The following is a 15,247-nucleotide window of genomic DNA, read 5'->3' as shown; positions in this document are numbered from 1 at the left end:
GATGAAACATTTGACAGCCAATCAATCAGAAGTGCCAAGTGGGATAACTGGTTAACCATGGCCTAATCGGTGGGGCAGAGATAAAAGTGAGTGCAGGTGTTGAGGAGACAATTTATCAAGGAATAAGTTAGGGCAAAAGGAAGGTAAAAAGGGCACACGCCATCAGACATCATGAACAAGGCCCATGATTGGCAGGATAATTTCCCATCAGCACTTTGGGAAGAACTCCAAAAGTTGGCTGCAGCCCCAGGCATCTAAAAAAAAAACAAGGGGCACAAATTTGAGTGTATCTGGCACATAAAACTGGCCATGGTCGGAAATCAAAGAACCAAGCTCTATTCTGCCTGAATGTCCTTTCCCAAAATCACCCATGACTTTAGAAGCATCCATGAGTAACAATGACCCCTGCCTTCTTTTCTCCACTATCAGCAGAGCTAAGAAACACTAAGGGGCAAAAAATGTTAGTGGGGGTTGTATATAGATCCCCAAACTGTAGTGGTGATGTTGGGAATGGCATTAAACAGGAAATTAGAGATGCATGCGATAAAGGAACATCTGTAATTATGGGTGAATTTAATCTGCATATAGATTGGGCAAATCAAATTAGTCACAATACCGTAGAGGAGGAATTCTTGGAGTGTATACAGGATGGTTTTCTGCACCAATATGTTGAGGAACCAACTAGAGAACAGGCCATCCTAGACTGGGTAGTGTGTAATGAGAGGGGAATAATTGACAATCTAGTGGTGCGAGACCCCTTGGGGACGAGCGACCATAATATGGTAGAATTCTTCATCAAGATGGAGAGTGACGTAGTTGATTCTGAGACAAGGGTCCTGAATCTTAGTAAAGGAAACCACGAAGGTATGAGGCGCAAGTTGGCCATGACGGATTGGGAAACGTTACTTAAAGGGATGACGGTGGATTGGCAATGGCAAACATTTAAAGAGAGCATGGATGAACTGCAACAATTGTTTATCCCTGTCTGGCACAAAAGTAAAACGGGAAAGGTAGCCAAACCATGGCTTACAAGGGAAATTAGAAAGAGCATTAGATCCACGGAAGAGGCATATAAATTTGCCAGGAGAAACAACAGACCTGAGGATTGGGAGTAGTTTAGAATTCAGCAAAGGAGGACCAAGGGATTGATTAAGAAGGGGAAAATAGAGTACGAGAGCAAGCTTGCGGGGAACATAAAAACTGACTAAAAGTTTCTATAGGTATGTGAAGAGAAAAAGATTTGCGAAGACAAATGTAGGTCTCTTACAGTCAGAAACAGGGAAATTTATTATGGGGAATAAAGAAATGGCTGTCCAACTAAATGCATACTTTGGTTCTGTCTTCACAAAGGAGGACACAAATATCATACCAGAAATGTTGGGGAACACAGGGCTTAGTGAGAGAGAGGAACTGAAAGAAATCAGTATTTGTAGAGAAATGGTGTTGGGGAAATTGATGCGATTGAAGGCCGAAAAATCCCCAGGGCCTGATGGTATGTATCCCAGAGTACTTAAGGAAATGGCCCTAGAAATAGTGAATACATTGATGGTCATCTTCCAAGATTCTATAGACTCTGGAACAGTTCCTACAGATTGGAGGGTAGCTAATATAACCCCACTACTTAAAAATGGGAGGTAGAGAGAAAGCAGGGAATTATAGACCAGTCAGCCTGACGTCGGTAGCGGGGAAAATTCTAGAGTCCATTATCTAAGATTTTATAGCAGAGCACTTGGAGAACAGTAGTAGAATCGGGCAGAGTCAGCATGGATTTACAAAAGGGAAATCATGCTTGACAAATCTACTGGAATTCTTCGAGGATGTAACTAGTAGACTTGATGAGGGACAGCCAGTGGATGTGGTTTAATCGGACTTTTAGAAGGTTTTCGACAAAGTCCCACATAAGAGATTAGCATGTAAAATTAAAGCGCATGGGATTGGGGGTAGTGTATTGCGATGGATAGAAAATTGGTTGGTGGACAGGAAACAAAGAGTAGGGATATATGGGCGTTTTCATGAATGGCAGGCAGTAACTAGTGGGGTACCGTAGGGATTGGTGCTAGGACCCCAGCTATTCACAATATGCATTAATGATTTAGATGAGGGAACTAAATGTAATATCTCCAAATTTGCAGAGGACACAAAACTGAGTGGGAGGTTGAGTTGTGAGGAGGATGCAGCGAGGCTTCAGGGTGATTTGGACAAGTTGAGTGAGTGGGCTAATGCATGACAGATGCAGTATAATGTGGATAAATGTGAGGTTATCCACTTTGGTAGCAAAAACAGGAAGGCAGATTATCTGAACGGCTATAAACTGAGAGAGGGGAATATACAATGAGACCTGGGTGTTTTTGTACGCCAGTCGCTGAAGATAAGCATGCAGGTGCAACAGGCTGTAAAAAAGGCAAATGGTATGTTGGCCTTCATAGCAAGAGGATTCGAGTACAGGAGCAGGGATGTCTTGCTGCGATTATACAGGGCCTTGGTGAGGCCACATCTGGAATATTGTGTGCAGTTTTGGTCTCCTTATCTGAGGAAGGATGTTCTTGCTATAGAGGGAGTGCAGCGAAGGTTTACCAGACTGATTCCTGGGATGGCGGGACTGACATACGAGGAGAGATTGAGTTGGTTAAGATTATATTTGCTGGAGTTCAGAAGATTGAGGGGGGATCTCATAAAAACCTATAAAATTCTATCTAACAGGACTTGACAGGGTAGACGCAGGAAGGATGTTCCCCATGGTGGGGGGGAGTCCAGAACCAGGGGTCATAGTCTAAGGATACGGAGTAAACCTTTCAGGACTGAGATGAGGAGAAATATCTTGACCCAGAGAGTGGTGAACCTGTAGAATTCGCTACCACAGAAAGCAGTTGAGGCCAAAACATTGTATGTTTTCAAGAAGGAGTTAGATATAGCTCTTGGGTCTAAAGGGATCAAAGGGTATGGGGCGAAAGTGGGAACAGGCTACTGAGTTGGATGATCAGCCATGATCATAATGAATGGCGGAGCAGGCTCGAAGGGCCAAATGGCCTACTCCTGCTCCTATTTTCTATGTTTCTATTAAATGCCTCCTTAAATCCTTCTCCCCTGTCCTCTCCACCTTAATAATATGCAAGGAATGCATGGATTTCCTTTGCATTAAGACAGAAACCATTACTTCACTTGTTTGCCTCCCTGCCTCTTGCCCACCGTTTGAAATCACAACACCCTACCTTAGCCCCGACCTTTCAAGTTTTGCTCCCATCTCCCCATGCCTTTGCTGAGCTCGTCTGCTCACGCCCTGCTCTCTCAACCCCATTCCCACTGAGCTGCTGACCAACCACTTCCCTTCCTGGCTCCCAAGCTTTGTAAATGGCTCTATCTCACCTGCAGCTCCCTATGTGAATGCAGCCTCTTATTCAGATTTCTGCTCCTTCCAGCATCCCAAAACAGCATTCTCTATGACTGGCCTGTTCTTCGTCAAACATGAGCCACACCACCCTTCTTCTCTGCCCTCACCTTAATTATTCAAAAGTGGCCAAAACATCTTTGCCAATCAATTCTCTTCCTTTCCCCACACTGCCACTTCTGTAGCTCCTCAAGGATACGTTCTTAGCAACCCCCTCCTCTTTATCACGTACAAGCTGCTCCATGACGACATCAGCTGCAGATATGGGGGTCAGCTTCCACATGCATGCTTATAATACTACCCTGCCAATTCTTTTCTTGACACTTTCACTGACTCTGGGCTGTAAGACTGCATCTTCGACATCCAATCTTGTTGAATGAGCCACAATTTCCTCTGAATGTGATTTGCGAAGACCCAAGCCATTGCTTTCAGCTGTCACCATGAACTTTGTAACCTCACCTACGACTCCATTCCCATCTCCGGCCAGTGTTTCAGGCTGAATCAGAACGTTTGCCACCTTAGATTCAATCCTGCACTAAGCTTCTGAACCCAACTCCTCTCCAATACAAAGCCCGCCTATTTTCACCTCAATAACACTGTCTGCAACTGCAACTGCCCTTACCTCAGCCAATCTGCTGCTAAAATCCTCATTTATGTATTTTTCACTTTTAGACTCAACTATTCCAATGCGACACTGCATAGTATCCCATCCTCCCCCCTCTATAAACTGTAGCTCATCCAAAAGCTTGCTGCCTGTACCCTATCACACACAAGGTTCTGCTTGCCAATCACCCTTGTCTTTGCTGGCTTTGGCTCCTGGTCACCAAATGTTGTGCATTTAAATTCCTCCATGGCCTTGCTCAGTCCTAACTCTTCCAATATGATAAAACAGGATCTGGCCAAAGTGGACTGGGAGCAGCTATTTGTAGGAAAGTCTACATCAGACCCATGGGAGTCAATCAAAGAGGAAATAGTGAGAGTTCAGGGCCAACATGTACCTTTTAAGGTGAAGGGTAGGACCAATAAGTCCAGTGAACCCTGGATGTCAAGGGATATAGAGGATTGGATAAGGGAAAAAAAAAAGAGGCTTATGGCAGATTCAGAGTGCTGAAAACAGCGGAGGCCCCAGAGGAGTATAGAAAGTGGGGGGGGGGGGGGAAGGGGGTACTTAAAAAAGCAATTAGCAGAGCAAAGATGGGACATGAAAAAACACTGGCGAGCAAGATAAAGGAAAATCCCAAAGCTTGCTATAAGTATATTAAGGGCAAGTGGATAACCAGGGAAAGAGTAGGGCCCATTAGGGTCCAAAGTGGCAATCTTTGCCTGGAGCTGGAGGACGGAGGTGAGGTTTTAAATGATTAGTTTTCATCTGTGTTCACTATGGAGAAGGACGAGGTAGGTGCAGAGATCAGGGAGGGGGATTGAGATATACTTGAACATATCAGCATTGAAAGGGAGAAGGTATCAGCGAATTTAGCAGGCTTAAAAGTGGATAAATCCCCAGGCCCAGATAAGAAGCATCCCAGGCTGTTATGTGAGGCAAGGGAGGAGATAGCAGGGGCTCTGATACAAATTTTCAAATCCTCTCTGGCCACAGGAGTGGTGTCAGAGGCCTGGAGGACAGCGAATGTGGTACCATCATTCAAGAAGGGTAGCAGGGATAAACCAGTTAATTACAGGCCAGTGAGTCTAACATCAATGGTCGGGAATCTATTGGAAAAAATTCTGAGGGACAGGATTAATCTCCACTTGGAGAGGCAGGGATTAATCAAGGCTAGTCAGCATGGCTTTGTCGGAGGGGAATCATATCTAACAAACTTGATTGATTTTTTCGAGGAGGTGACTAAATGTGTAGATGAGGGTAAAGCAGTTGATGTCGTCTACATGGACTTCAGTAAGGCTTTTGATAAGGTCCCGCATGGGAGAATGGTTAAAAAGGTAAGAGCCCATGGAATCCAGGGCAATTTGGATCCAAAATTGGCTTAGTGGCAGGAGGCAGAGGGTGATGGTTGAGGGTTGTTTTTGCGATTGGAAGCCTATGACCTGTGGTGCACCACAGGGATCGGTGCAGGGACCCTTGCTGTTTGTAGTGTACTTTAATGACTTTGACGTGAATATAAGAGATATGATCAGTAAGTTCGCAGAGGACATGAAAATTGGTGGTGTCGTAAATAGTGATGAGGAAACCCTTAGATTACAAAACGATTTAGATGGGCAGAGCAGTGGTAAATGGAATTTAATCCTGAGAAGTATGAGATGCATTTTGGGAGCACTAACAAGGCAAGGGAATATACAATGGATGGTCGGACCCTAGGAAGTACAGAGGGTCAGAGGGACCTTGGTGTACTTGTCCATAGATCACTGAAGACAGCAGCACAGGTAGATAAGGTGGTTAGGAAGGCATATGGGATACTTGCCTTTATTAGCCGAGGCATAGAAAATAAGAGCAGGGAGGTTATAATGGAGCTGTATAAAACTCTAGTTAGGCCACAGCTGGAGTACAGTGTACAGTTCTGGTCACCACACGATAGGAAGGAGGTGATTGCACTGGAGAGGGTTCAGACGAGATTCCGGGCAGGAGCATTTCAGCTATGAATAGAAACTGGAAAGGCTAGGGTTGTTTTCCTTAGAGCAGAGGAGGACAAGAGGGCATCTGATTGAGGTATACAAAATTATGAGGGGCATAGATAGGGCGGATAGGAAGAAACATTTTCCGTTAGCAGAGGTGTCAATAATCAGGGGGCATAGATTTAAGGTAAGGGTCAGGAGGTATAGAGGGGATTTGAGGAAAAAAATTTTCACCCAGAGGGTCGTTGGAATCTGGAACACACTGCCTGAAGGGGTGGCAGAGGCAGGAACCCTCACAACATTTAAGTAGTATTTAGGCGAGCACTTGAAACGCCATAGCATACAAGGCTTTGGGCCAAGTGCTGGAAAATGGGATTAGAATAGATAGGTGCTTGATGGTCGGCATGGACACGATGGACCTGGTTCTGTGCTGTATAACTCTACGACTCTTTGACCATGTCCAGTGCTACAAAAACTCCCTCCCAACTAACTCTCCATTCCTCTGACCCCAGCTTCTTATGCCATCCCACACTGCACCATTGATGTCATGCCTTCAGCCACTTAAGCTCCACATTTAAAAATTTCCTCCCTAAACCTTTCCACCTCCTTGTCTCCTTTAACTCCTTCCTACAAAGCAACCTCTTTTGCCATACTTTTGGACACACCTTCTAACATATGGCATCCATTTTTTTCCCTTCCACTTCTGTGAAATATCTTGGGATATTTTTCGACATGAAATATGTATTTATATAGCACAGGAGGGAAAAAAATATGGTACACAACCTCCTGTTTACAATGATTGATGGATGGACCCAGTGATTACAGTCGTGTATAGTGATTATATAGTTTGCGGCATATGAAGGTGTCCACAAAAAGAGGATGGTTAACAATGTGATGGCAATAATGGGACAAAATATTTTTCTGAATTCTGTCTCTATGTATTATTGTTGATCAGGTAGTTGAACAGACAGAAATGGCTAACAATCAGGTGGGATATTGTTAATTTCGTTGAGAGCTTAAAAATTTTCAGAACTTATCATGAGCATCAACCGTTGGGTGATAATGACCTAGACACAACCAGGACTAATGTCAACCAGGCGCTTGACCCCTTATTTGCATATTCAAAGGATTTAATGCCTGTTTCAGAAGTGGGCACGGTACACCAATTTCTCGGCCTTTACCAAAACGGCAGATGGTGCATTTCTCGTTCCTAATGAGCCTGCACTTCCTGCCTGAATTTAGTGCTGAATTTAGAGGCCACAGTTTTTGTTCTGTTACAAACACTGTTTTTATTTTCACTGCTATGCAAAACCATTTAACAATGATTAAATGCTAACAATGTGTAGTGAATAAAGTTATTTACAATCACCTCTGGTTTTGCGAAAGTGCAACAGGTTTTGATAGTATAGTATGTATTTTTAAAAATGAATGAGTTAGATGGTAATACAATTCAGTTCCTTTAAAAATGAACTGGTCCACTAGTTTAGTGGACAATCACCTGGAAACTTACTGGCGATTTGTTAACAAATGATCCCATATCAATCAGTTGTGAATATCTTGCATCCTTATTCTACTGTACAAACAACAATGATAAATAAAAGGTAATAAATTAACAATTATACATCAGCTGTTAGAGATTAGTTTAGAAATTCTCTTTTAGGAATTGCACGCAAAGGTTCAAATCCTCTCATTTAAGAGTTGGAAAAAAAATTGGCATATCCTGAAAACCTGCACTACAGTTATCCATTATGATTACATTGTGGATGAGGTACTACTGCTGGCTCTTTCAACTAGAAGACAATGTCACATTAATATACCAACTCCATGTGCCGTCCGGACTTTTAAATGCTGCAATGGTAACTATAGCAGGGATCTCCAATGTAGATTAGTAGCCTTACCAGCAATAGTCCAGCAGGTGGGGAGGGAGCACTGGGATGTAAATATGCTGCCAATACATTGGATAAAGCATGGCAGCTGATGCATGAACACAAGCCGTTAACTGGAAAACAAAAAGAATTAATATTGAAACAAATTCCAAATTCAATGGATTAAACCACAGCAAAGTACAAAATAATCGACTGTAAACCCTTATGTTAAAAATGTTTTAACGATAAAAACAGAGGATAACAGCAAAAAGGTCACGTCTGCACCATTATTTGCTCATCCACAGGATTAAAATAACATGATTAAATATGGAAAAGAACAGGGTCTGAAGGCTCCTGAGGGATATCATTAGGGCAAATTGCCAAGAATGAAACATGAGCCAGCCAGGAGAGTCTCGAGGCTGAAAAAACACTGAGGGATTGAAATGTTCGACAGTTGGAGCTATGGTGATGTGTGAACTGCAGCTTTAGGTATCAAGAGAATTTGTTCACTGACACATGGAATGCCACTATTGACCAGCAACTGCCCGAGCTAAACAGCTGTACAGTTGAAAGCGTAAATATATTATGTCTTTTCATCTGCAGCCAATGCTCTTAAACTGACTTATTTGCTATTGTGTTGCAATGAGAACCATACACAAAAACAATGAATCTTGCACTTATACAAATAGATCTAAAACATGGCAAAAACGCTGCTCTTCCATTGGTCTACACAGGCCACATAATGATATTTCTAAGATTATTAGGCAATGTACATTACCTCAATAAGCATTTTTGTGATTAACAACCCACAGTTTTTGTTACCAATAATACATCAGAATTACATTTGAGACTTTATTATTTAAAGCAAGCAGTTTTTAAACGCAATAACTCGTGCCACCCTATTTGTTTACTATATGCCATCTATAATACATTGTCCAACCCCTACAAAAAAAAACAAATTCATACATTTTAAAAAAACACTCTCCACTTGCTTCAACAAAATTTAAATATAGTGATCAGTTTTTCCCCCTCAAACTGTTTTATGGAAAGCTTGGGGTATAAAATACACTCGTGATTTAGATAATTAAAATTATAGTTCAGGAGAGAAAAATTGCTGTACATAGTCCTACTCACAGCAGAGCCAACTATGCTGATGTCATTGTCACTTCATTCCAACGAGCATTGGTTTTTATGGGGTCTACTCCTTATAGGGCTTACGTACAACATAGTACTTGGTGTAAATTGTTTTTTTTGCCTCTGGATACACTAGCATCCCAGCAGCAAATATGTTCTTCACTTTGAAGGAGCGGCATCAACGAGCGATGCCATTCAATGTTGTATCCATCACTATCTTGCTGGTTTTAATGTTCTATTATCCACCTCACTGCACATCAGCTACACCGGGCTCACATGGTCCAGAATCCAGCATTTTCCTGTCGTTGGTTGTTGCAGTGAATTTAATTCAAAATCACTTCGTCACTACTCCGGCAAGGAGTCTTCAGCCTACATCTTAGGATTAAGCCAGATTGGAAGGACACAATGACACCAGTCTCCTCAAGAACATCGCAAACCTATTGCAACAGTTCAAAGCAGTCAGCCAAAATCTACTCTTACAAGGTCTCCATGTTGGGTCACCTCCTGTGCAGTGCTAGATGGAGTGATATGCCCAACTGTCTGGTGAATGTTTTAGCTTCTAATTAAACAGTGCAGAAAGGACCCAAGTTGTCCAAATTTATAATTTGTCTGAGACAATGCTCTACTGCTAGATTACTCTCAAATCCAGGAATATATTGTATTTGCAAAGCACACAAAAAAACATTCAGGGTACAACAAAACACCAGTAATTTCTTGCTCCTAGTGCATCTCTGTATTCAATTTTGGACTTAAAATTAAGCTTGGCAGACCATTAAATTATCATAATCTGAGACATAGCAGATCTGTAAAGTAATTTTATATAAATAAAACATAATTTGAATAATTCCAAGACTACTGAATGGAGCAGATTTGACACCATGTGGAGCTAGAACACTTTTTAAAGAAAAACAGAAAAAAATTGTCACAACACAGCTGATTCCTCCTGTACTTTGGCAATGTATGTCATGTTTCCTAGCAACACTCCTAACGAAGATCAATTAAACAAATGTAAATCATTTTCTAAGGACTATTATATAAACATAACCCTACACTCCATAAAAAGTCCATATAGGGTTCTGCAGCTAATAAATGCATTTTAAAGCAGAAACACAAGTTATTCGTCATGAAATAAACATTATGGAGATTTTTTTTATTCTTGGGGATCATAATACAATTTTACGATGGTACACAAAGCTATTTACCACTATACTGAAAGTGCCTTTGAGACTTATTCAAAGGTTCTAGAGCTGCAAAGACATTAGCCAAGCAGTTCTAGTGTTCAGAAGGGAGTTGAGCAATCAACACAGAGCTAAGTACCTCCATAAACAATCATAAAATTGTTATAAATAATCATAAAAATGCACTCTAAGCTTGAAGTTTGAGGCTGCATAAAAAGACTAGAATCTGCATTCAACAACTGAGACTGAAATGGAACACAGTCTGATTAATGTGTCTTAACAATCATCTCCCAAAACACTGTAAGGGTCTTCTGACATGATAATTCATCAGGAGCACCAAGACAATTTGTAAGTCATCACGTGAAGTGCCCCAGGTCTGACAAAACACAAACATTGATATTTTCCTCAGCAAAATGGTAGAAATATTGAATGAACAATAAGATGCTGAAACATAGGTTTAAGGAGTTTTTAAAAATTATACCGCAGCAACTGCTTTGTGACTTGAAACAGCAATTATGAGTTACAGCCAGATAATACCTTATTTGTACAAATACAAATCTCTTGTCCAGGAGAGAATTCCACAAGCGTGCTTACAACCCTACACAGAATTTGCGCCCCAGCATTCAAGCTGAAATGCTTTGACAGGATGGGATAAAGTGTCTGAGCTCCCTAAACACTTCAATGAGCTCCTGATTATTTTGAGCACCATTTAAACTCGTCAGAGACCAATGTGAGATTGAACCAAGATGGTTAGATTTGAACTCCACCAGGTAATCTCATATCACTTCCCTTTGAAGTCACAGTTGGGGCACAATTTCTGAGTTAAACTGCAATTTTAGTGTCACTGCTATCTTTTGCAGACATAAAAACAACCGATCTACAGGCTCTGTCTTTTTTTCTATCTTTTATGCAACTACAGCTATATCAGAGTGAATTGAGAGTTAATCTGAGGATTGATTGTTAACATGCAGTTGCAAGCTCTAACCTATGCATGTCACTGTGGAACAGCCTATAATTTTGATGCTTCATTGAGCTAGCCAGCAGCCATGTTGGTACTGGGAAATCAAATAAAATTTTTTAAAAAGTGTGACGTTTGCTGCCCCTTTATTGATCTCTCATGCCCCACGCATAAAATTTCACCCGCCTACTACACTATTGATCAACAGCCCATTTCTTCCTCATAACCTGCCTCTCCACCCCGGCCTTACCTCCCTAGTAAACTCCTCCCTTGTACACTACACACCACCTAACTGCCGCTCCCGGCACGTGCTCCCACTACCACCTCCCCCCCCCCCCCCCCCCCCCACCGCCATTCCCCCCCACCCCCCCCCCCACCATTCCCCACCACCCCATCCCCTACCTGACCACCCAGGTTACAAAGTTACATCCTAGGGTCTTAAAAGAGGTGGCTAATGAGGTAGTAGATGCATTGGTGTTAATTTTCAAAATTCACTAGATTCTGGAAAGGTTCCATCAGACTGGAAAGTAGTAAAGATAACCCCTCTATTCAAGAAGTGGGGGGTGGGGGGCAGAGAGGCAGAAAACAGGTAACCATAGGCCAATTAGCTTAATGTCTGTTGTGGGGAAGGTGTTAGAATCAATCATTGAGGAGGCTATAGCTGGGCACATAGAAAAACTCAAGGTAATCGGGAAGAGTCAGCATGGTTTTGTGAAAGGAAAATCATGTTTAACCAATTGATCGGAGTTCTTTGAAGGAGTAACATGCGCTGTGGATAAAGGGGAGCCCGTTGACGTACTGTACTTGGATTTCCAGAAGGTATTTCACAAGGTGCCACATAATAGGTTATTGTGCAAAGTAGGAGCTCATGGTGTAAGGGGTGACAAATTAGTATTGGTAGAAGATTGGCTGGCTGGTAGAAAACAGTGAGTATGCATAAATGGGTCCTTTTCTGGTTGGCAGGATGTGACGAGTAGAGTCCTGCAGGGGTCTGAGCTGGGGCCTCAACTTTTTACAATTTATATCAATGACTTAGATGAGGGGAGCAATGGCATGGTAGCTAAATTTGCAGATGACACAAAGATAGGTAGGAAAGTATGTTGTGAAGTGGACATAGGGAGATTGCAGACCGATATAGATAGGTTGAGTGAGGGGGCAAAAATTTGGGAGATGGAGTATAATGTGGGAAAATGTGAAGTTGTTCACTTTGGCAGGAAGAATAAAAAAGCCGAGAATTACTTAAACGGAGAACGACTGCAGAATTCCGATGTGCAGAGGGATCTAGGTGTTCTAGTGCATGAGTCACAAAAGGTTAGTATGCAGGTACAGCAAGTAATAAAGAAAACTAATGGAATGCTATCCTTTATTACGAAAGGAATTGAAAATAAAAGCCAGGAAGTCATGCTTCAGTTATACAGGGCATTGGTGAGATCACATTGCGAATACTGTGTGCAGCTTTGGTCTCCTTACTTAAAGGATGTAAATGCGTTGGAGGTAGTTCAGAGGAGGTTTGCTAGATTGATACCTGGAATGAGCAGGTTGTTTTATGAGGAAAGTTTGGACAGACTGGGCTTAATTTCACTGGAGTTTAGAAGAGTGAAGGGAGACTTGACTGAAGGATATAAGATCCTGAACGGTCTTGATAAGATGGATGTGGAAAGGATGTTTCCTCTTGTGGCTGAGTCCCGAACTAGGGGGCACTGTTTTAAAATGAGGGGTTGCCCTTATAAAGCAGAGATGAGGGGAATTTTTTTTCTCTCAGAGGGTTATGCAACTTTGGAACTCTGCATCAGAAGGTGGTGGAGGCGGGGTCATTGAATATCTTTAAGGTGGAGGTAGATGGATCCTCGTTAGGCAAGGGAATCAAAGGTTTTTGGAGGTAGACGGGAGCATGGAATTCAAGACACAAACAGATCAGCCAAGATCTTATTGAATGGCAGAGCAGATTAGAGGGGCCGAATGGCCTACTTCTGCTCCTAATTCGTATGTTATCTCCTTTGGCCTGACTGACCCTACAGCTGGCACCTTGGTTGACACCCAAGAAATTAAATGTTGCGTCACGGAATTTTATTTATTTTCTCCTGTTTGAAACATTGTACATTTAAGAGAGAGAGAGAAGCTTCTGGATTTCTGAGACGCAGTGTGCCAACTGCATTTGTTACCTAGGCCACAGCAGGAGAGAGAGGTTACATGGTGTACTGTTACACTTTAACTGTGTAAAAACCAGCTTTGAGAGACTCACCAGCCAAACGTGCTACTGAAGAAAAGAGCTGTCTATTTCTCTCAGCAAAAATTCTACAAGGAGATACAGGCCAAAGCTAATTACCTGATGAAAAAACCCTTTGAAGAGACTGTTTATATTGCTGAAGTAAAGATTCAACTAAGAGACTGTCGGTTTTAAAATTCAAGTAGACCTATTGCTGTGCTCATCGTTGAAAGAACTGTTTGATGCCTGCTGCAGCCGAAGTGTTTTGGATGCCTATCTGCTACGAGACAGTTTCATCAAATCCGTATGGAGACTTCGAGTGACATTTGCTTATTATTACATTAGAATACCTCACCCACCAGGAACGTAACCCCAAAGACTTCTATGCCAGTGACTTATTTATTCTTGAAAAACAGCTAATTTTTTAAAAAGAAAACCGGTTAACCGTGATTTTTGAGTGCATGTGTGTGAATGAGGGAGTTCGGTTAAAATAAGTTATAAGGTTTTTAGACATAGGTTTATCTTAATAGTGTTTAAGATTTAGTTTTCATAAATAGTTATTTTGTTGTTGTCTAAAGATATCCAGTTTGGTCTGTTTTATTTGGGGGGGGGGGGAGGGGGGGGTTACTAGAGTGTTTAATTTGGCTGTTTTCCGGTTGGGTGGTAAAACTTTAATAATATGCTGCCCCTGTGGAGTGATGGGACTGAATTGACAGTGCATTGCTCCCGCCTCGATTGTAACAGTTGTTAATTCAGTGGACAACTACTCAATAATGCTGCAAGAAATTGACCAAGCATCAGTTTAAGCATTTTTTTTATTGTACTTCATTACTATTCTTGAACAAACAAAACTTAATATTTTAGTACAACATCACAAAATACAAATATTGACCTTGTTATGGTTCTCGTGCTACAAAACTGTCCCACGGGTTTATAGGACTGACTGACAACCCTATATATAACCTGAAGCTGGAAGCCATGGGTTTTACTGCACACTGGAGCTTAGTTTCACAGCTTTTTAGGTAATATTTTAGAACTAACTTCCATAAAGCTGCAGTCAATATTTGATTAAATATCGTTTTTTGTTCCAACCACTTGCTGGAGATTCAATGAATCCCTGAAATAAAAACTTTTATTCATTGTGAGATCAGTCAGATGGCATAGCTTTCTGCTCTATTGTCAACCAATGCCGCTGAGTGAGACCTTTAACTTCCTTCACTGAACCTGTGGGCACTGCACTAATTCCACTTATGGGTCAAAATTCTTAACATAACTGCCTGGAAACTACGCGTAGTGGAAAATAGTCCACAATTTGGTTACCTGTTGATTTACTTCTACTAACGTCAGCTTCTCTTATTTCTGTGCCAACAGAAGTCTAGCGAATAAAAATGACTACTGTGAACTCTCAGCAGGGAAGGAACTCATTCAAACCACGAGTCAAAACTATCTGTTTTACCTCAATGTTAATTAATTTCAGACCAAAATATAATAGTGACTAACTTTCAAGGAAAATGTTGAACGATTTAAAAAGCAACTTTCTTCATCAGGATGACTTTTTTACTATCCCAACATGAGCATAACATTGGTATAATGTACACATTATTTGACTTTCTTATGTTGTATTCAAACAGCAGCCTATCGCCTACCATCTCACCATTCTTCTCTTGTTGATTGCTCAACATCTTTCCATCCAGTTACCAAGTTGACTCAGACCTGATGCAGTATGGTTCAGCAATCAGTTCACAAAATATCACATCTCGCATGCCATAATATTGTTTTATTGAAAGCAAAGGCAAAGAATAGTAAACTTAATTTTAGAATTTCATCACTACTTTGGATGGGAGAAATAAAATTATACTTGGCAGTAGTGCAGAGGTCAACTCACCCCACCATAATTCACTGCAATATATCACAAAGTTTAAATCGACAGTATCTCCCGACCTCACAACCTCC

The 15,247-nt window shown here is 41.5% G+C and overlaps 1 protein-coding gene across 3 annotated transcripts in view; it reads right to left on the bottom strand.

Annotated features, from left to right (window-relative positions):
• dennd1b (DENN/MADD domain containing 1B) overlaps nucleotides 1–15,247 on the bottom strand; it is a 303,360-nt gene that overhangs the window by 92,723 nt on the left and 195,390 nt on the right. For all 3 annotated transcript variants that reach the window (XM_068037699.1, XM_068037701.1, XM_068037700.1), the window contains one exon: nucleotides 7,852–7,952. In XM_068037699.1, coding sequence (XP_067893800.1) covers nucleotides 7,852–7,952 — 101 coding nt within the window. The remainder of the gene's footprint in view (nucleotides 1–7,851; nucleotides 7,953–15,247) is intronic.

Source organism: Heterodontus francisci, chromosome 8, assembly GCF_036365525.1.
Source record: "Heterodontus francisci isolate sHetFra1 chromosome 8, sHetFra1.hap1, whole genome shotgun sequence".
NCBI classification, from domain to species: Eukaryota; Metazoa; Chordata; class Chondrichthyes; order Heterodontiformes; family Heterodontidae; genus Heterodontus; species Heterodontus francisci.
This window is presented reverse-complemented; position numbering and strand designations above follow the sequence as displayed.